The sequence below is a fragment of the Columba livia genome, chromosome 4 (genome assembly GCF_036013475.1).
Source record: "Columba livia isolate bColLiv1 breed racing homer chromosome 4, bColLiv1.pat.W.v2, whole genome shotgun sequence".
Classification (NCBI taxonomy): domain Eukaryota; kingdom Metazoa; phylum Chordata; class Aves; order Columbiformes; family Columbidae; genus Columba; species Columba livia.
Genome location: NC_088605.1, coordinates 55,456,226 through 55,478,177, shown reverse-complemented (window position 1 = coordinate 55,478,177; position 21,952 = coordinate 55,456,226). Strand labels below are relative to the sequence as shown.

The window sequence follows — 21,952 nt, the reverse complement described above, 5'->3', positions numbered from 1 at the left end:
TGGGTGTGTCATGACACTAACAAAGCTCAACTTTTCTAATTTGGCTTTTAACCACATAGCAAACTTGAACAATTCTGTACATTCAAATATGAACAAAATTTTGATGCTTACGGAATTCAGCATGCTCCTCAGCATTGCCAGTAACAAGAACGCAGCTTCTGTGCAAACACTGTGTATTGAAGAGGTAACGGTGCCACAGGAGGCAGGAACTCCAAATATGAATGTCCAAATAGAGTCTAAATCGAACTAAGAGGCGAAAGATAAGAAAGAAGACATGAAATAATCCCTTTCTTCTGTGCAATGTGATATTGCTTATTATTATACCTATGATATAGTATCTAAAAAATGAATTTTTTTATATCATTCAAATTTTATCCCCCAAAACATCACATGAAGGTCATGTGTCAGGAGGCACAGAGGAAAATTAATTCTAACCACAGGCTAACATAACTGCAACTCTCACCTTCTCAAGGTGTTTAACTATTTTAGAAGCAAGAGCAGACCTGTCAGCACAAGTGCTGCACAATCACCCCAGTTCACTCACACCTAGCAACAAAACCCATACGGTGTCCCCCAGAAAAAAAAAAAAAAAAACAAAATAAACAAAACAAACAAACCAAGTCGTATTTTCCAGCAAGTAAAAAAACCTAAATGAATTTAAAAAATAAAAAATTAAAGTGCCCGCCTCTATCACTGAGTCCTACTGCTAAATACCTGAAGTACTTGAATTTAATTTCAGCCTAACAGTGCCATACTTCAGTGGTGTAAGCAGGAGGTGAGCTTCATGCCTCTACTTCAATGTAGCACAGAACTGAATGTGCTGTCAAGCACCCCTCTTGAGAAAACAGGGAGACAGAATACCTTCCCATTTGAAATTTTTACTTTCCAGTTCCCACTGATAAATAAATGTTAGCACTGCACCCATTTCTAACTGGCACTTTGTCAATCTGGAGTGCGGCTTATTTCCATAATGCACTATTGTAAGGTTTCCTAGGAAATCTGTTGTAGACCATACAATATATAATAATTTACATATAATTAAAATGAGTCCAAAATCAACCTGCTGAGAATGAGAACAACTGAGATTCCTCCCTACAAAACCACAGAGGCTTTCTGAAATAAAAGCTACCTTGTTTTGTCTGTAACCTTGTGAACACTCTTTAACATGGGAACTCCCCACTCTTTAAAAAAAAAAAGAAAAAAATAATTAAAAACAAAACAAAACAACAAAGAAAGCAGGACCCCTTCAATGCCCACACCATACCAACTTGAACCAGGGATTTGCTTCTTGGTGGGCTGGACTAGATGATCTTGAGAGGTCTCTTCCAACCCCAACGATCCTGTGATTTTCATTTGACCCCAAAACAGACCAGAAAGCCACCACTGACAACTATAACAGGCTGGCTTCTAACATCCCCCCACAGCACCTTGCTCTTCCACCCCAAATTGCTCTGCACTAACACCATGTCATGACTGCGAGACAGCTGGTTAATCCATTTTCTTTCATGACAGACAGAATGATATTTACATTTTACCAGATAATCCCTACCTGGCAACCCTGCTTACATCGGCTGCTGACGACAGGCGCACTGACCTGCAGGTTTTCAGGCAGTTCAGTGACGGGCTGCTGCAGGAAAAGGGCCATGAGGAGGAAATAGAGCGCGGGGACGTTGGTGTGCTTCGGGAGAAGGGACTGCAGGACAGGGAAACCAGGGAAGTGACAAGCATCCCGGTTAATCTCCCGGACCGTCGATCTGCCACCAGCACTCCTGCCGACATTGAACCCTGAGATGAGAAGAAATACAAAAAAACAACAATAGTAACAGGGAAATGCCCGCAAAGCTCACTCTCACTGAAGTCGTAAAACTCGAGAGGGTACCTCCTCAGAAATTAATGCTGTTAATATGAATATGTGCATACAGGCTATCACACACATATTACATAATTCCGCTCCAGAGGTGTAATTTTTTTTTTTTAATCAATAAAAAAAGGAAAAGGTTGCCTTCCCATACAACATAGATGAGACTGCTCCATATAGGCTGCCTAATACTACTCCATACACACAGCGATGTCTTTTCTGACTGTGACCACATTTTCAGACTTTCAAAACGCCCAGACTTCTGAAAAAAAAGCTTCCCTGGCTGAGGCAAGTCTCATCTTAATCTCAAGTACAGATTTATATTACCAATCAGCAATCCTATGGCAGATTTAAGATGACAGGCTGCTAATTGGTTTTCAAAGATGTCTCACAGGCATGTTGCAGTCGGTATGAAGCATTAAATGCTCTTATTTTTACATGCTGCCAGAGGCACAAGGCTCATCTTTTGTGACCCTGCTTCTACCTAGGTATTTCGTTTTCCTATTTAAAAACAAAACCAAAACAACAAGGAAACCTCACTGGGACTGCAGAAGCGTTTATTTTGAACTGAGGAAGGAGTTCAGTCTCTGCATCAGCACAGTGAGCAATTCTTCTGACACTGTCAGAGATCAGGTTGTTTCTCTGAGGCTCTAATACAGATTTTCTTTCTACCAGAAACTGACTTTTTTAAAACACAAAATATCTACCAGGATTCACACTAATGAATTCATCGCTACAAAGTTGAAGGGATTCCATCAGCAGTTTCGAACAAAAATAGCTGGTATCTGTTTTCCTGAGAAATGTTTGAGCCAATGTGTCATAATTTATTAAAAAATACAAGGTATAAAAATAAGATGATCTCTATCATTTGATGAGACACAAATTTAAAAATATCTGTTTGGTCACAGTCTAGTTTGGATTCAATTACAGTGATACTATAATAGGAAGATACAAAAACTCTACAGATGCTCTCCAAATATGATTTTAAATCAGAAACTCATTTAAGAATGATTCTAAGAATATTTTTACTACCAGACATTTAAAGCAGATACTGAATAAACACAGTCAATTCCCTAAGTACCAATGTTTTTCAGATTTTAAGGCACATGCATGGGCAAAAATTGTATCTTAAATAAAATACATGACCTTAATCAGAATTAGCCAACAACACATGCTACGGTATGTTAGCATTTAATGTTTACACATGTAATATGATTTCAGAAAACCTGTTTTCCTTAACCTTCCTAATTCATTAATAATGCAAAGAATCATCCTATGTTCCTAGTTGAATATCCTGAGGGATATATCATGGGAAACCACTGTAAATAGACAGATTTCCCAGACAGTTTCATTTATGAAAAACATAACAAGACAGCATAAGATACTTTGATAGATTTCAAAGAGACAAAGCAGAAAAAAAAAAATCAGACTTTATATTTTCACTTCAGGATAAGCCCTCTTCCTGAAGTAAGATCACTTCATCAACGCTTCACAATTACTTCCTTATAATAAACCAGTAAGGAAATTCTTTAGCACAGAAGCAGATCGTAGACTGCTGCAACACAGAGAGGTGGCTCCTTGTACAGTAATTTTAGGAGCAATTAAGTTGAAAATACTGTTAATATCGCTGTCCTGAGCTAAAGCCTACTCAAGCTCATGAAAGATCTCCACGGACAGTCATCTCAAAAGCGGTATCTTAATTTGACTAAAAAAATCAGGCCCGTGGGAAATTGTTGCTACCCCTGTCTACACAGAATTGACATCTGTTATTTCAGACACTTGGAGATGCAATTCAGACAGGCTGGTGATGCTCAAAACAGGCTTCATTGCACCGAAGTCTTATACACTGAATTTTAGATCATGCGGGGTAATGGAAAGGTCTGATAATCTGGATAAATGAGACTTTAAAAACCCACAAACGATGTCTTTAATGAAAGAGTGTGCGTGCATGGAGAAGGGCACAGGAAAAGGAGAGTAAAAGAAAGGCTGAGATGATATCGTAAACACAGAAATTCCCACGGTAGCAAAAAATCCAAACTGGTCAATCTATTTGGCACAGAACTCACTAGACAAAGCAGCTCAGGCATAACACCACGTGTGTTCTAACTAATAAAAGTCAACAAATGAGTAAATTTTACTGCATCTTTATTAGCTTAAGCACCTTATGTACACAGCTGTGCTGCCTCTGCATCTACGTCAGATGTGCCTGCCCACAGGACATACTTAACCTTAGCATGATGGCAACAGAAAAACCTGATTATCATTCTGCTACACCAGGCTTCACACAGATGAGGTAAGACTGAACTGTAACAAATCCTTTATCATGTCAACTGAAGGGCAGTTTTGTAAAAATGCTCCCTTTTGCTTAGGAAATTAATTTTTAGTTGTAAGAAAAACAAAGTATAAAGGCATCTGATTACAGCCCAGAAAACAGCAACAGAAAGGAGGGGTGTGCCAGTGTTCACACAATAACCGTAACCCAAACGCACACGTGCTCCCACACGACTCTTCCATCGTGAGGGTGCCAACAGGCTGTACCTAGCACAGTGCCGATCTTGTTGGTCAAGACAGAATCTGTCTGATCGAGCCAGCCGCCGCCACAGAGACCCTCCTTGAATTTGATAAGGATGGACTGATTACTCAACAGGACCACCAGAATCCGCATGGCTGCCGTGACCGTGGTGGAATGCAGATGTTCTTCCATAAACATCATAATCCAATCAAAACCCAGTGTCTTGACCAGTTCTTCACAAGCCCTAATTAAAGGGAAAAAAATTAAAAAGTTGTCACATTTTATAGCATTTAGTTTCCCTCTATTATAGATAACAAAAATCAGTGTCCTCCACTAGAGGGCAAACTCCAAGATAGCAGAAAATTCACATCTATCAAAGAGTTAACTCAATTCTTAGGTAAGTCTACAACACAACAAGAACTGTTGTTCCCCAAATCTTGTTAAATGGAACACGTACAGTGTATTTGTTTAGCAGAAAAAGAAGACTAAATACAGCTACTGAGACTAATTCCATCATACAAGATTTCTCTAATTGTTGCTTTTGACAACAAAAGTGGAATGCTAAACTGGAAACATTCGTGTAAAATTATAATTTCCAGATACATATTTTTGAGCCATACATAACTAGAAAGCTTTAAGAAGTCCTTTTAATAAACTGATAGTAAAAGATGAAGGTTTTGTTTGTTTGTGGGGTTTCTTGGTCTGTTTGTGGTTGTGTGCGTTTTTTTGTTTTGTTTTGTTTGTTTTTTAATTAAGGGAAGAGTTGCTTACGAATATTTGAAAGAACATGGTGTGGGTTTTTTTTTTTTTTTGTTTTTTTTTTTTTTTTTTTTTTTTTTTTGTTTTTTTGTTTGTTTTTTTGTTTGTTTTTTTTAATTTAGGCAGTATGGCTGAAAAGCTCAAACAGGTCTGGGTTGTATGTCAACCAACACTCAGTCAATCACTACATTAACTACATGCACCCTACATCCACAAAATGCCACCAAGAGACTCAATACATCCTACTAGGCAGCTGCTCGATAGTTATATTTTTTCAAGGTTTGACATTGTTTCAAAGTCTCTTCTCCAATTCACCATGTGAATCTAATGCCTCATAAAACTATAATATCATGTTCCCTCACATGCAGTTTTAAGGACTTAGGAGGCATTCCAGGGTCAATGATTTTAATGATTAATCATACTGAAGTTATTTGATCTTAACCAAATGAGAAAATGACTATCTCACTTCTCTAAAGACACAAGTCGTCTCATTGACTGATTTTAGTTTTTCTATAGCCACAAATGAAGTTCTGAGAAAATAGCACAAAGGGCTATGCAAGGAGAGTGAGGGTTAAAGACCTGGGTCTCCAGACAACAAAACTTAAAAAAACAACCAAACAAAAAAACCCACTAAAAAAAACAACACACACAAAATCAACAAACAAAAAAAACCCCAAAACACAGACACACAAAACCCCAAACCAACAATCAAAGTAGCCAGACATCCATACTTGTTCCCAGTGCATCCTACTCACTTGTGATCCTCCGTCCCTCAAAATTTTAAAATTAACAATTTTACAGATGCTATTTTTCTATCATGAAGTAACAATAAGAAGCAATCTCCCCCCAAAATCTGCTATGTATTTTCTCTTCTCCTGCTGATATTTACTTCTGTTGTTCTTAACTTGAACCATAAGTTTCCACTAATGCTGTCAACCATGTTTTTTTTTAAAAAATTCAAACCAAAAGCCTGTCAATGCAATAGCTGCTATGCGTTAGTTACACCAGCATCTGCTTAGCACTATAATTCTTGCTACCACAGCTGACAGCATACAACTGAATGATCATGCATTCCATTTCTGCGAGCATATCCAAAGCTTATTTAGTGACATCTGCATATATAATTCAATAGTTCCTATGAAATTATGCAATGCAACTAGTGAATTGAATGGAGGCTGTACAATTCTGAAAAAATTAATAATATCCTTTCTCTATCTCAGGTTTTTTTTTGTACTTACTGCAAATTAACAGTTGTCTTTTCCTTAGATGTATATAGAAGTTTGAGAAGGATATCTAAAAGCCTGTTCCGCAGTAGAATAAGATTAGCTGAAACAAGTCCTCCAAAATCATCCTCTGTTCCTAAATGCCAAGCACACATACACACACAAAAAAAGGCAGAATTAGGGTTTCGGAACTTGGATATTTTAAAAGGTATTAATAAATTCCACACCTAAGCAAACTCAACCTGGCCACTCAGATTAAGAGAAAGCTGTGCTACAGTGCAGGCAGCCTGCTATATGCTGCTGACTGAACTAAAAAAAACACACAGTAGCTAGATAAACATTTTGCATTATGAAATCTGTGGATGGAGGAAAAATCCCAAGGGAAAAAAAAAACCCTGATGCTTCCCAAATCCCTCCAGATCTATAAAAATAGAAAGAAAAATTAGTTTCCTTTTGTTTTGACAGATCCTCAAACTCATCATCAGTTACTAAACAAGCCAATACACACAGCTCAGGACTAACTTTACAGTTATTTTGTGAATCCCTCTTATTTTACCTTATGCTGTCAAAGGACAACCAGGTTTTTATATTATTTTCAAAAAAAAGACAACTGCAACTTGAGACAACATGTGCAAAGATGAAGACAGATAAATGGACACACTATGTGAGCCATGGTTTTGTGCACAAGTCACAGAAAAGAACACAAAGCATTTTCTATGGCAGAATTTCTCCCCAGGGTTCTTCAGTCCCCCAGGGAGACAAAAAGCAGCTCAGGCTGTGGTTAGCCTGGGGAAAAAAACCACAGCCAGTCCATAGTGGGAACACCAACCTGTCTCTCCCTCCAACACCCTCTACTCTTTCACTAAAAAGTTTTAGTAATCTTTGGACTGCAAGAAACGAAAGTATTCAGAAGGAATAGCAGAAGTACAGAGGGATGAAGACGAATGCGCAGACTGCCCAAACATTGTTCTTCAGGAAACCAGACCAGTTATCTAACCGTGAAGCAGAAATGCTTTTATCTCACTTGTCCCTGTGCACCAGAATAGTGCCAAGCGATGCAGAAACACAGCATCTTTGTGCACAGCCTTCTATGTAGTTGGGTGACATCCACTGTGGGGCTAAAACATTTCTGTTCAGGGAGACTGACTGAAAACTGCATGAGCCTTTTTTCTTTAGGGAAAAGGATAGAAATGGTCTTTAAAAAAATCAGTATAAGCATTCTTGAAGGACAGTAAAGAAACTTCTTCTTTTGCCTAAAAAAGTAACTAGACTTAGTTAATTTTTTTCATTTCCTCCACACCTAGATGGCAGATGCACCTAGTAATCCATTTTTGTCTTTTCTCTCTCCCCAGAAAGAAGCAGAGACAGCCAGCCAATTTGAAGGAATGAGTGGAAGAAACAGAACAAAGCTATGCAGTGTTAAACTAAGGAAAATAAAACAATGGTACTGGGGATTTGCACTGATTTGCACACAATAGGGAAATCTTAAGTACCACAGCTAAATGGCAGCTAGTTACAATATTATTAATGACACTATTTCTACATTTAAAGTATATAAGCGCAAAGAGATCATAAAGTATTTCTCTTCCGCTTCTAGGCCATGCCATACTTACCACTGTCGAGCTTTTCTTCATTGTTTATTTCCATGACTACAAACTTCTCACAGACTGCAAATGTAGGTAAAGTGGAAGAGATGAACTGTCCAAACCTTGACATATACAGAGAAAACATCATTCATTGATATGACAGATGCACTCTCATCTATCACCAACTCACCTTAAATATAAAACCATAAAACTAGTGAGAGGCAGATACCCAAAAACATGAACTTTCTCACATCTTTCCTCTGGAATTAACCTGAAGTGATCCCTAGCTAGTACAACTTTTCCCAAGTTATACAGTATTTTTTATTTTTATTTTCAGGAAGAACAACAAGGAACACTCAGGTAGGCATTCTATCATCTGTTCCAAAAGAATTTAAGAATAAAAATCAACAGGTTTATTCTTGAATCATTTTTTTTGTCCTGCCTAACTAAAAGAAAGACAGGCAAGATGTTCAAGTTGATGCTTCTGGTTTCTTTAATTGTACTTGAAGCGAGAAGCCAAAAACATGACCACTCATATGCAAAGAACCGCCAAGCCCTGCAATATTTTATCCATGTCCATTATAATGAAACAGGAGATAAGAAAAACGAAGTCATGAAGGAGCTGAACTCATTTAAAAGCATTTGAAGTACTCCTGTATGTATGAATTCCAATTATTAATGTAACTTTCAGCAGTCAGAATTAATAGTACTACATCTGACAGCCTTAAATATTTTTTCTACACAGTGATTAAGAAAAAATCTTGAACTTAAACCTCTTTCATGCAGGACAGTAATTGAAGCTGCATTTAAACCAGAAGTACCATTATACTCCATCTCAAGTAATATTAAATTGTATTTTAGAAGAATGCTCAGTGGCTCACATGAATAAGGGAGCTGCAGTACAGCAGCTTCACTTTTCACCTCTGGAATACTAAGTCAGTTTAATCATTTGGTCATACCTGTTTAGATACAAACTGAATTCCATATGTTAATCAAGGCATTAACAAAATTATTGCCTACGGCTAGTTCAGTAGCTTCTTAGAGGAAAAAAAGCTCAGTGCACAACCATTTCATGTTACTTACTCCACAACAGCACTACCATGAAGTATTTTTAACCAAGATCAACACAATAAAAACACAATAGCCGGAATGATGAGAGGATTGGGCTACCTGAGCAAGTCGTAGCTGCTGGGGAAGCCTTGAAGCAAAAAGCTCAGCACGTTACTGATCGCAGCAATAGTAGGCTGGGACAGAGACATATCTCGAAGAGTCAAGAGCAGTCTCGGGATGAGCTGGAATTCCCTCATTAACTTTGCATTCTTTGCTGCTTCACTGGAAGAAGAAAAGCAAGGAGGTGGCAATTTAAAATTGGAGCATCCTCTGTGTATTACCTAATCCTGTAAGTCTCATTCCTGGGCTGGAATCAGCTTGTACCTGGACTCGGTGAGAAGTTCAATGAAGTGCTCAAATAATGACAGATGAAGCTCATAGGGTGCATGAAGCCAGACCTGTAACACAAAATAAACAATGATACGTTTTGTACCCAAACCCGCTTTAAGATTAAAAACGGATATTCAAGCTTAATATACCAAAAGTCAAGAAAGGCTTGATGAGATTAAATTGTTCATCTACATGGCTATTCACCTGGCCATTGTGCTCAAAAGCGCACTGCAAGGTTTGCCGTTGTTTATTCTTCAGCCCCGGATAAATATTAAATACACTATCAAAGACTACAAAAACACACAGTGGTAGCCAACATATTGTCTGCAAGTGTATCATGCTGAAAAATTGAACAGTTCTAGACATAAAAGTTATACATTATCGGGAATTTCTCTTTAAACAAATGGTGCAAGGACTCCAAAGCAGTTATTTTGGGTTTAAAAGACTGATGTGAAACGCCATGTTATTTGGCTTAAGTGAAGATTTTCTCTTTGTAAAATTAACTTACCGTCTTCTGCCAAGATTCAACTCAAGGTCTTCCCTGATTTTTTTTTTTTAATCTTTATCCAGCATTTCCTACACACCGTTTTAAATTATTTAGATCCTCTACCAAAAAAAAACCAAACCAAAACACAAAACCAAAAATCCTCAAACCAATTGTTCAATCAATAGATGAAATAAATGACATAAAAGCCAGAAAACTCACAATTATAGCTGCAAAACTTAAAACTGACTTGCTATTGAACAAAGTGTAATTAATACTTCTGCTCTGGTATATAAAACCGGCTTAAACAAAAAGCTTTCTAGCTTTTGCTTTTCTTCTACTCTTATAACCTAAAATGATCCGAACAAATATTTGTATTTCCCTGTGTAGCGTAAGAGTAAGAACATCTAATTTATTCAATTTAAGTGAAATGTCTGGGTCACCGATTTCTGCATACAGAAATAAAGTAGTAAATAAATAACCCCAAGCCAAAACCAGAGGTGTTTGGAAAGTTTCTTCTTAGTGACTCATGGACTTATGACTTGCATATTTTATTTTCTTGGGTTTTTTTTAGTCTCTTAGGTGTATTCATTCTCCAGTTGTTCTCAGTCTTCAGGGAAAAAAAGACAGACCCGAATTAAAAACCATGAAATTGGATCTTCCATACAGTAGATGCTGCCTAAGTGACTAGATACCATTTATTAAATTCCTCAGCAGATTCCTTTATGAGGAAAAGGAAAAAAACAAGTGGAAAAAAAGTTTTCTTCAGCAGAATTCAGGCCTCACTGTAAAAGGAGCTGGGCTGTGATTCACACCCTTCTCTCTGGTAAACTTTCATCTACCTTAAGAACTCTACCACAAATACAGCCTCTTGCAGATGTTATAACTTCTATTAAGCCTGTGCTTAATTTTGTGAACACAAAGTAAGCATTATTGTAATTTAAAAGGTTTGATAAAGAATAACTTGTTATGTGATACTGAAGACTTTATGTTTAGACATGGCACATAGTTATTTCTAGTTTTAATACTACATATCAAATAAGAAACAGGTAACTTTGGTAGGTGAGAAATTCCCTCTGTATTAGATCCCCACTAAGATTAAAAAAACCCGTCAGGTCTGCCCTTTTGATTCCCTCTTTTTTTGTGCCATGATTATAGTGTATTGTTAATATTAGCAAGGGTTTTTTTTGGGGTGTGTTAAAGACCTTCAAGCTTTCAGAAAAAATGGTAACAAGGCCAGTTGATTTTATTAAAATAAAGGCTATAGTAAGCAGCAAGAGTTTTTCATAGACAAAACCCTTAAATAGTTTCCAGGAGTGCTCTGAAATACTAAAGGGACATCTGAAAAAAAAGAAAATGGATAGCTTCATGAAGCCATTTGTACAGGATGGACTTGCATTATTAAGTCAGTATCTTATAGCTGGATTATTGTAAGTGTTAGTATATTTATTTATTTTAGTATATGCCAATCAGAATACTTTTACTCAGTCTGTGTCAGGTATAGATATTACCAAAAGAACAAACAGTAAATGACAAGTTCTATGCATTGTGTAACACTGTTTATCAGCCTCTGCTGCATTAGCATTTCCTTCAGAACCTCTCTGCTTTCTTTAGTTCAACAAAAGAACAATTCAGTGTCTCACAGGTTACCAATAATCTTGCTACTCAGCTGCTTTACCATGCTATATATAAAATAGTAAGTTCTCAGGATAACAGCCTAGCTTGCTGTTGTTCAATATTTAAGGTATGCTATCAGCACCTGACTTAATCGCTATCCAGTATCATCATCACTTTTCTGAGCCGCTTTAACATACTTCAAAATCACAGAGTAGGTCCTGGAAGGCAGCAGAGTTCGGAATAATGGAGGTCTCGTGCCCGCTATCGACAGTTCCCACCAAGGAAAAAGTCAGATGGAGAATGTGACTGTTCAGAAGGGATCGTTTCTTCTTTAGCAGCATTGCCAGCAACTTGAACAAATAAACAGAAAAGGAATTAATAGCCTACAAACACACGGCAACGTTGTTCCAACACAAAGAAGCGCAGATGAAATGTCTGTTTTCCTTTTTGATAGCTGAGACCCTTGGTGAAAAAGTTTGGAAGTGGCATTATGGTTAATAAGAAAAAGGGCACATGCAGGACACCCTCCGGCTCATGAAACCTCTGTTCTACACTGCAGACAGTATCTAGGCCCCAAGGATAAGGCACACACACACACACCTCTCAGCCGTCAGCTTATGATGGCACATGATACATTCTTGATACTTCTGTTCCTGGACAGCAAGCATGGACACAAATACAGGACTCCTAGAGTACTGCATGCACAAATGAGAGGCACATTCTGGCAGAGAAGCAGCCATGACAGCATAAATCTGAATAAGCCTTTCTTTTTTCTTGCTACTCTTTGCTGCCCTAGTCATGACCATACATGTAATCCTTTCAGTCCTCACTTCTTCTGCAGCTTCTTATAACCTGGCTTGGGGAAGAACAGATTGCCAGATGTGCTATTGTTATTTCTTCTGATAGAAACTTGTAAAACTCTCAACATACTGGCCTGTTCAGCTTCATCACCCTCTTTGGAACATTACTAAGGAAACACAGGTTTCTGGGAGCCCCTGTCCTTCTTAAAACATGCTATTTGGTGAAGTCAATATGAGTAGAATATAAGGTCATATGTGATGGTCCCCCAACTGCTTATGGTGCAAGGAGAAAACTGCCTAGAGTTGTTTGGTCAAAGCAAGCCAAAGTCTGCAATAGGCTACATGGAATAATATGTTTCAACATAACTACACTTGCCACCACCATTAAAAGGTTTGCAAATATGGTACTGAAACTTCAGCTTGAACTTTCCATTTCAGTAAAGCCATCTCCACGAGAAATGTAAAATGCATTGATTATGTGAGGATCTTTTCAAGTCAGCCAATCAATCTTCCTGCCCCAATGGAGAATTAAGAAGTCTCCAGCTTGAAAGCAAACAGCATCACTAACTACAAGTTCTGTGCAGTCTCCTCAAAATGATAATTTTAGGAGCTTGCTTGTTCAGTTTTTGTGTATCCCTATCCTGCTCTCTTGCTGGCAGATCACAGAGACACATGCTCCCTGGAGTGACTTCACCATCACAGGAAAACAATCACCCAAGTCCCCTAGTTGTGCTCCTCCTTGCTATTAATGAAGGGTCAGCTTCAGCAAAACACCTATATGTACACAACTGCTTAGCAAAACTTTCCACTCTCTCCTTGAAAAGCCATCCTAAATCAGTCATCTATGCTAAACTTAGGAGCAGAAAATCAGGTTACTACAGCACAACAAGGAATTTCCAAAGCAACTGCTAGGACAGACAGTGAAATTCAGCCTGGTCTGTTCTAAGGCATTTCTTACATACCTGATAACCTTTGATTCTTTCCATTTCTTTGCTGGCTAGGGGATTGCTCTTCACCACACAGACCAAAGCCTTCACAGCTGCATACAACCCTTCTACATCTGACGCCATGGCTACAAGCCCCAAAATAGCAGCAGCTCCACCAATGTACTGCAGTGTGGTGGCAACAGGCTTGGGGACAAATGTTCTTACTCCTGCGTAAAGGCAGCAAAAATAAATTCAAATCAAATAAAATTAATCCTTGTAGAAAATCACTGTGATTACATGCAAATAATTCACTTCCTAGCATTGTTTGAATTAGAAAAAGAGTATCACTTGAAGAACTGTGACATCTCGAAAGAGGAGATGAAGGAAATATTGCACTGGAAAATAGTTTGACATAAGGTAATTAAGTATATTTTCATAATGACACTCATATAAACTGAAGAAATGTCCATAAAATATAAAAATGTCAACTACATTTAACAATGTACCTTTAATACCACATTAATCAATTACATGATTTATTCTCTACACTTAAGTTCTTATTAACAAGTAACTAATCATGTTTAAACATAAAAATTCTCAAATACTCAACTCACCCAAATATCCTATCAAAGCTGCACCAATGGAGCGCGCCGGTCCGTTCAAATGCCCTGCTGAGTTATGTAGCAGCTTCACAGGGGTGGCATTTTCATGAGAAGAAATCGCCAGCTGAACAAAACAAGAACAAATGCAGGGGCTAAAGGGAAGAGGTTTTTTTTTTTATGTAAGCCTGAACATGTGTATTTTCCTCCTGTGATAAAGAGTGTGTAACACAGAACTATGCTAGAGTCATTAGGACATTCTCTAAAGTTAAGACAAACCTCCAGTTTCCAAAGTTTAAGGAAGATTAATCTAACTTCAAAATTGATGCCACTGGATCACAGAATGGTTTGGGTTGAACGGGACTTTTAAGATCATCTAGCCCAACCCCTCTGCTGTAAGCAGTGATGCCTTCCACTAAATTCGGCTGCTCAAAGCCCCATCCAACCTGACCTCAAACACTTGTAGGGATGGGGCACCCACTTCATTTCAGCAACCTCTTCCAGTGTGTCACCACCCTCATCGTAAAAAGTTTCATCTTTATGTTCACTCTAAGTCTACTCTCTTTCAGTTTAAAACTGTTGCCCCTTGTCCTGTCACTACAGGCCCTGATAAGCAGTCTCCCTCTTTCTTACAAGCCCCTTGTACGCTTTGAAAGGCTGCAAAAAGGTCTCCCCAGAGCCCTCTCTTCTCCAGGCTGAAAAACCCTGGCTCTCTCAGCCTGTCCTCACAGATGGTCCTTGGTACCAATAATTCCTGAATTTTAACATATTTTGAATACAAATGTAAATGGATATTCTGGTTTCCAAATCTGAATCACAGTCAGAGGACTAAGCTATCAGATTTGTTCATCTGCAGATGAACAAATATTGTTCAACAATAAAATCTTAACTGCATTTCAACAAGATTACACTTGCCATCTACATTAAAAAGCCAAAATACCTCCAAAAGGTTTTAAGATACCAAGCTACTAGTAATTTCAAGAATGTGAATAAAATCTAGGAGTATGATCCCCCTCTATTTTATTTTATTTCATTTCATTTTTAAACTAGGAAGTAATTAGGGGCAACTTTTCTGACCAAGTACATTATTGTTCCTGGTTGCACTGAGCAAACTGCCTTGAAAGAAGTTAAAAGAAAGGAACAAACAAGCAGTACATATTAACCAAGTAATTTCTCAACATACCTGTTTGGCAATGGCTTTACTATCCAACTTGTTGTAAACTTTCCTTATTTTTGCCACTGTAAATGAAGAAACGGAGAGCGCGTAGAGACCAAAAGAGACCTTCTCTTCTGGTACCAAAGATACTGGAGATGGGTTGATTCCTTCAGACTTTGAATCTTTGCCTTAAAGACAAAATAAAAGTTCATTTCAGTAATACCATTGTTTTTCTTTTCACTTTTAAGAGCAAAATCTTAAGCAAATTATATTGCAGAATAGGTATAGAAGAAACATTTTACAAATAGCCAAGACGCGATATTGTCTTTGCATACTTGCTTGCTGCATCCAAGAGTAGCTCGATAGCATGCGAGTCGTGGAATAAATCTGCTATTAAAAATAAAAGGGCAATACACAGGAAACATTTCCTTTCAAGAAGGTCTACTACATTAACCCATAATGGCAACTGGCAGTCTGTGGCTTGGTCAAGCAAGACAAGATGTGGTTCTTCCTCATCTGAAATTTTGGAAGGTAACATTACCCCTATTCTCAATTTGCGTACAGCCAAAGGGCTGTTCACTACCTTTCCCATCTGAAGAAAAACAAATTAATCAAATAAGAGAGATGTGTTTGGTCCCTCTGCATCTTTGCCCGTGACAAAAGCCTTTTTACTATTGTTTGCTAGGAAACCTGCCTTAGAGAACAGTAAAAGAAATGCAAGACTGAATAAAGAGCAAAAGGCCCATACATCAAAGACAATATACAATCTTATCTTTAATATTTTGTATCCACTGTTCCAAAAGCGGATACTTCCAGTGAGACACTGCAAACATGACAATTGACAGCTATTCACAAAGCTCAGACGAAGCATGCAAAACTCAGCACCTGAAAACTTAAGGAGATTCACCTCTGCATCATCATTTCAGGTCAAAAGGTACCTGCAACTCTAGCAAAATACATTAATGAAATTTAAAAAGCATGAAGGCTCCTCGCCTAACGGCAAAACAAATGAGAAGCTAGATGGCTACATAATTTGTTGAATCGGGGTCAAGTCCCTGTCAAGTCTCACTTAAGAGTTTCAGAAATCCTGGTTTCTCCATAAATTCAATTCTCAATTGGATCGTCATCATTGGATGCCCTAAGAACATTCTTCCATTTCAGTGAACAGGCTAAGGAATTCCTTCTCCTGAACTAATAACCGCTCTCTGAGGGGTCTTTCCAATGCTCTGAAGAGTAACAGGTTTTTCATTTTGTTTAAACACAGGACAAATTCTCAGAAGATGGCAATCTTGCTCACTGAAAAGAGGGACAAAACTTAGGAAAGAAGCATTGCATAGGCAAGCAGCAGGTCAGATGTGATTTCCCTACAAAGGACAACAGCAGAAGACTGCAAGGGTTCTTCCCTTCTCCAGGATTCCCACAAATAATCATTACACAAGCATCTTGGATAGAGAGGCCAAGATAAAAGGGTAAGGCACAGAGCTTCATGTTGCACACCCTATCAAACTCCTTAGGGTTTGGCACAGTGCATATGACACAAACAGAAACTTAGCCCCAAATAGAAAAACGTCCTTTTCTCTGGAGCAGACAACTCCTGAAATACAACAAACCGAGCAAAACTTGGGCAGGAGAAATACACTGCCACACTGAGAAAGTCAACACGTTAAGAAATGCAGAATTCTTCCAAGTTACTGTGGGCTTCCTGGTGAACGTGGCCTTTGCATTAAGGCAGAAAGACCTTTAATTCTTGGAAGTGAATTGAACAAATTCACATTCACGGAATTTGCTTCAGCTAATTCAGTACTTAAAGCTTGCACTGCACAAGTCAAAATGCCTTCCAGGGGGAATTAGAATTGACTAGCAGATAACTAAAGCCAGAGCTGCTTGCCAGGTTTGTTAGCTGTCAAAAAGCAAGTACATGACACATATTTGTACATGACAAAACTCAACCCCCTGAAGTTTTACGCTCAAGATGCGTAAGGCAAACTACCTTCTTTTTCATTACACTTCATTCTTCCACAGCCTGAACATCATTTACATTTTGAGGGGAGGATCTGTCACCACTCTAGGGGAAAGCTTTCATTAAGAAAAGTCTCTGTGCACTCCCTGTACACACTTTTGATTTCCTACCACTCCCATCACTCACTGTCTCCTTCCCTGGAGATGGTGACAGTTTCTCTCCAGAAGAGCTGGAGAGCGTTATGGTCCTCATGTGGAAAAACAATGCAAGGACAAGATGATGTGTTATGTTCTCCATTTTTATTTATGTTTCACTGAAAAGCCCTGGACAGACAGGTAAAGCAATGATGTTAGTGAGGCGGTTCTCTAACTGCAGGGAAAGACAGGGAGCTCTATGGAACAGGAAAATCTCGCTAGTGACAGCTCACCTTACCAGAGCTAATGAAGAATCTGTTGGCTGCACAGCTAAAAGCAGGGCTACAAACACACATTTCTAACTAGGTTATTCACATCTTTTTGTCTTGCACTCCCTCAATTTCAAACAAGAACACTTAAAACATGTAATAGACTTGCCCAGATTTGTTTGCAACATGCTTAAAGACTATCTGCTGCACCACAGTCCCTCCCAGTTTGACTTTTTTTTCTCAGCTGACCTATTTAGACCTTACAAACAATGACATTTTAAGACAGCTGCGTTTAAAGTACAGCAGACGCTGCAGGTCTGTTACTGAATGCTATCACTAGAAACTGACAAGTCAAAATGCCTTTCCAGTTTCAGTTTCTACAGGCAAATAAAATATATAGCACAAAAAACGACAGCTTTAAGCATTTCTAATTGATTTAAAAGCAGAGTGAGGAATACAAGTACTTCTATCATATCTCAGTACGAGAACTACCAGAACTACATTAAAACAGTAATTTGGATTTCTATGATCTTCTTCAATAGTACCTACTCATCTTCTTCCTATGAAGAATTAGCTTTTCCTCTCTGCTACCGCACACTCTCTTTCCTCCCCTCTTCTCCCAACACACACACAAAAGATCGAACTACACCCCACCAAGTCACTTGCTGCTATTTGAATTGTACTCACATGGCACGTATACTGCTTGAAAGCTTCCGACGTAATTTGGTCCCAGCTCATAAATGGTGCTAACGCCTGGGGCAGGCAAAACTTCCTCCAGAAAATGTGTCGGGCCCAGACGCCATACTAACGACGAGAGCTGGCGCTGTGCAGGCGGCGTGCCGATATAGGCATAGACGGTGCTGACGACAGGTGGGTTGGCAGAACCAGACCCACTGGGACTGCTATGGATATAGTGAAGCTATAAGGGAGAAAAAAAACATGGAGAAATTATTGCAAGAGCATGGGTATCATGAAAAGAAAGCAGACAGATAAGAGATTTGGGAAAATTATCTGCAAACTGGGGGACCTACCAAATGACTTACACGTCACTCACAGTATTCTGATACCATACAGCAAAAGTTAGTGAAGAACATTAACCAGACTGTAAACGCAAAGATCAGAAGTTAAATGGCTTTCAAAAGATGAAGGTGTGTATGGAAACACAGGATGAGAATGTGTATGTTCTGTGTTTAAAAATATTAAAGAACAAGGTGCATCTTGATTGTAAATATGTGGTCCTTTATGGTGGTCATTATTTTTTGCAGAAGCAGTAAGACTATCTCATAACCTTGTGTTGTTCTCCATCAGCCAGTGAAAACATGCCTTTGCTAATTATACAGTTTTGCGCTAAAGTGTGAATGTGATGAACTCAATTTGATAAGATTTTCATATAGCAGTAAAACAAATACACAGGTAAGATGCTGTCCTTTTATAACGGCAGTAACAATCTCACATACATTTCTATCTATCTTGTAAAAATTCTGTTACCAGCTATTGAATGTAGTAATGTACAGCCAGAGAGATGGCTAGATACATGCTTGTGCATTACAGCTATTAGCATAACAAGTAAAGTTACTGTAGTCCTCTTTCTGCAAAAGGAATACTGAAAGGCAAACTTTGAAAGTAAAAAAAATTATTTTACCTATGGCAGTACAGTTATACTAGCTCATCTGCATCCCACACCAGTATAAGCTTACTCCCTTAAGGTCCACATCTGCCAGGTGCCAAATACTCTCTGGTTATTAGTTACAGGTCAGAAATACTTTGTGCTGTGGGCAGGTCCACAGTGCACTTCACTGCTTTCTGCTTTTGGCCTCCCAGTTTCTTCCACCTAACAACAAAATATTGACCTTTACAACTAAATGTGTTTCGTCTACAATCAACTAATAACAGCCCTGGACATCTCCGTGCCTATCACTGCCAAGGGGATGCGACTTCTGGGGTGGCAAGAGTGTTGGAAAAGGAACAAGATGGATAAACGGGCAAAGCTGTCTTACTCTGTAATCTCCCTATTATTCAAAATTAGATCTGCTACATGGTCCTGGGATAAGTCGTCTTCAGCTTTTTACCATCCTTCTAATTAATCTATTCAGCAGTGTAGCCATGCCACACTTGCCTCACAGTCAGTGCAACACGTCCACTTCACTTTAGGACTTCGATATTTTTTTAGATATTACTTATTTATACGCATATATAGACGTGCAGATAGAGAGAAATCACTCCAACCAGTAAAAATGAGGATTTAAAGACCTATTTTACCTTAACAGTATTAACGAGCTGTCCATCAAGGTAGAGCGCAGCTGTGCTGTTCTTTAGCATGCCTTTACTCATGACCAGAACAAGGTGATGCCACTGGCCTTCCACAATGAGGTCACCACAGCGGAAACGGGCGCAACAAGGAAGAATTTCATAAAATGACGATTCCTCACTGAAGTCATCGACTAAAGGGAAAGTGCCAGTTAATGAGCACCAGTAGAAACGTTACTCGCCTGTTTTAAGCTTCTTATGACATTAGACTTTATCCAAAACCATCTATAGCAATACATTAAAGTCAAAACTTTAGAAAGCATGTAGTTAACAACGTGATCAAAAATACAGTTAACAAGATATTAATAAAGTCCTAATATTAACAGGAGAGGACTTCAGACTTTCAAATACAAGAATTGAAAGAATGAAATAAAAATTTTTGAGAATGTATTCAGACCAAATTGTCACAATTTGACAAGCTAAACTTCCTTAAATACTTGCACACTAACAAACTGGTATAGTTTTCATAGTATCAACGATGGGTCTTCTTCCTCTGCCTTAATTCTCTAAGAAAACTCTCAGGATACTTTTGGACCTTTGATAATTACATTTTACTTTTCCTCTTCTACTTTCCCTTTGAAATTTTAATGGAATGAGTAGTTTGTTCAAGTTTTTACTAACTTTCTCATGCCACCATGCAAGTCATAGAAAGAGCTTTTGTTGTTTTTCTGAAAAAAAAAACCAACTTTACAGCAGTTAGTCAGCAAGAAATAAGAGATGTCTCTAAAAGCTACAGAGCTATTTTTCACCTTTCTCACACTGTGGAGAGAAAAGATACCCATGCTTCCCGCACCTTCTCCTTGCACTTCCCTGCTTCACTGTGGTCTCTGCAGGCCCCACTATATCTGCTCCAGCATGGTCTTCTCTGCTCTAGTGCTTGCATCTGCCTTCCCCTCCTTCTGCTCTCACCTTCGTGTCCTCAGGGTGGTTTCTCTCATATTTTTTTCCCCCTTACTCCTCACTCCATGCAGTGTTTTGCCATTTCTTAAAAGTGTTTTCCTAGAGGTGCCACCAGCTTGCCCTCTGGGCTCAGCTGTGTCCACAGGGGGCCCGTAGTGGAGCCAGCTGAAACCAGATATGTCTGACAAGTGGCAGTCCCATCATCTTCCCACAAAATCCCTCTTTCTCCCCAAACAAACCTGGCCACAGTCACTCAGGGGCTGGAAACCAGCAGCTGCTGACCACCCATCCCCAATTTGCACACCTACACATTCCAGCATTCCCCAGATCTTTCCTTCAGTAACAGGTGCTGTGGATGTTGAAACGTACTTTCTTTCTCAGTACACAATTTTTTAATGTTTCTAAAAGACATCCTTCGATTTCGTACTGGGGGCATGGTCAGTTTGCAGGTGCTCCAGCACGAAGCAGAATGACCCCCGCTACATGAAAGCCAAAAAACAAAACGTGAAACTTGAAAAAACTCCAACAGGGAATGCTTCAAGAGTAACAACAGCTTTTCAGATCTCTCTCCATTCTTCCATATTGAAGGAAAATAAACCACTAATTCGCTTACCCCAACAGCCACCTGTACAGGGAGAACACTTAGTTCTTCATAAATAGTGCAAGGAAAATGATAAAACCAGAGTACTTGGAACTAACTCCCAGATACAAAAATAATCTCAAATTCTTTTTCTCAGCCAAACACCTTAGAGCACAATTCTTACTCAAAAAAAGGATCCTTAAGCCACCCTGTTTATTCTTACAACAGACTGTCAGCACTTCCAGTCCCTGCTTACAAACTAAAACCAAAACATCTACAGCTCCAGTGTAGGCTAAAGCAATTAATATGAAGATAAACTTATCTAATTCTCTCTTACAAGAAATTCATCTTCTGAGAAAGTAAACACTGTTGGTATCTTTTCAATTTAAGATTGGGTCTTCAGCCCTCAAGTTTCAGGTCTCGAACCTGTCTTCTACTATGAGAAACTACTGCAGTTAATGATGTGAATGTCTGCTTATCACGAAGATAAGCAATATTCTATAACAGTCTGCTTTGCTGTTGTTTGGTTTGTTTGTTTTTATTTGTTGTTGTTGCTGGTTTGGTTTTGCTGTTTGTTTGGTTTTGGATAATAACAGTTGTAAAAAAATCTTTAATAGTGCCTGCTACTCAAAAGGAAAGAACAGAAGCAGGAACAGATTTTTGACAACCACTTGTAGCCCAGCATGTGGGTCTCATAAAGAGTGAAGCCTGAGGTATGCAGAGAAGGCTGCCCTGCTCCTCTCAGCTCCTCCGCAGCCATGATGTGCAAATGGCCTGTCAAAACTGACCACACTTTTGGAGGCTCTGATGGAGGACAAAGCAGGAGAAAGGAGACAGCTCAG

At 38.7% G+C, this 21,952-nt stretch overlaps 1 protein-coding gene across 7 annotated transcripts in view; it reads right to left on the bottom strand.

Moving 5' to 3' along the window:
* Positions 1-21,952, bottom strand: part of WDFY3 (WD repeat and FYVE domain containing 3) — a 169,651-nt gene that overhangs the window by 43,943 nt on the left and 103,756 nt on the right. For 6 of the 7 annotated variants that reach the window (XM_065061871.1, XM_065061873.1, XM_065061872.1 and 3 more), the window contains 13 exons: positions 19,583-19,764; positions 18,011-18,242; positions 14,988-15,148; positions 13,820-13,931; positions 13,242-13,432; positions 11,677-11,829; positions 9,373-9,446; positions 9,109-9,270; positions 7,966-8,060; positions 6,368-6,488; positions 4,397-4,614; positions 1,550-1,785; positions 112-246 (listed from right to left, as the gene is read on the bottom strand). In XM_065061871.1, the coding sequence (XP_064917943.1) occupies positions 112-246; positions 1,550-1,785; positions 4,397-4,614; positions 6,368-6,488; positions 7,966-8,060; positions 9,109-9,270; positions 9,373-9,446; positions 11,677-11,829; positions 13,242-13,432; positions 13,820-13,931; positions 14,988-15,148; positions 18,011-18,242; positions 19,583-19,764 (2,072 nt within the window). The remainder of the gene's footprint in view (positions 1-111; positions 247-1,549; positions 1,786-4,396; positions 4,615-6,367; positions 6,489-7,965; positions 8,061-9,108; positions 9,271-9,372; positions 9,447-11,676; positions 11,830-13,241; positions 13,433-13,819; positions 13,932-14,987; positions 15,149-18,010; positions 18,243-19,582; positions 19,765-21,952) is intronic. The other variant, XM_021296729.2, reaches the window with a different exon arrangement.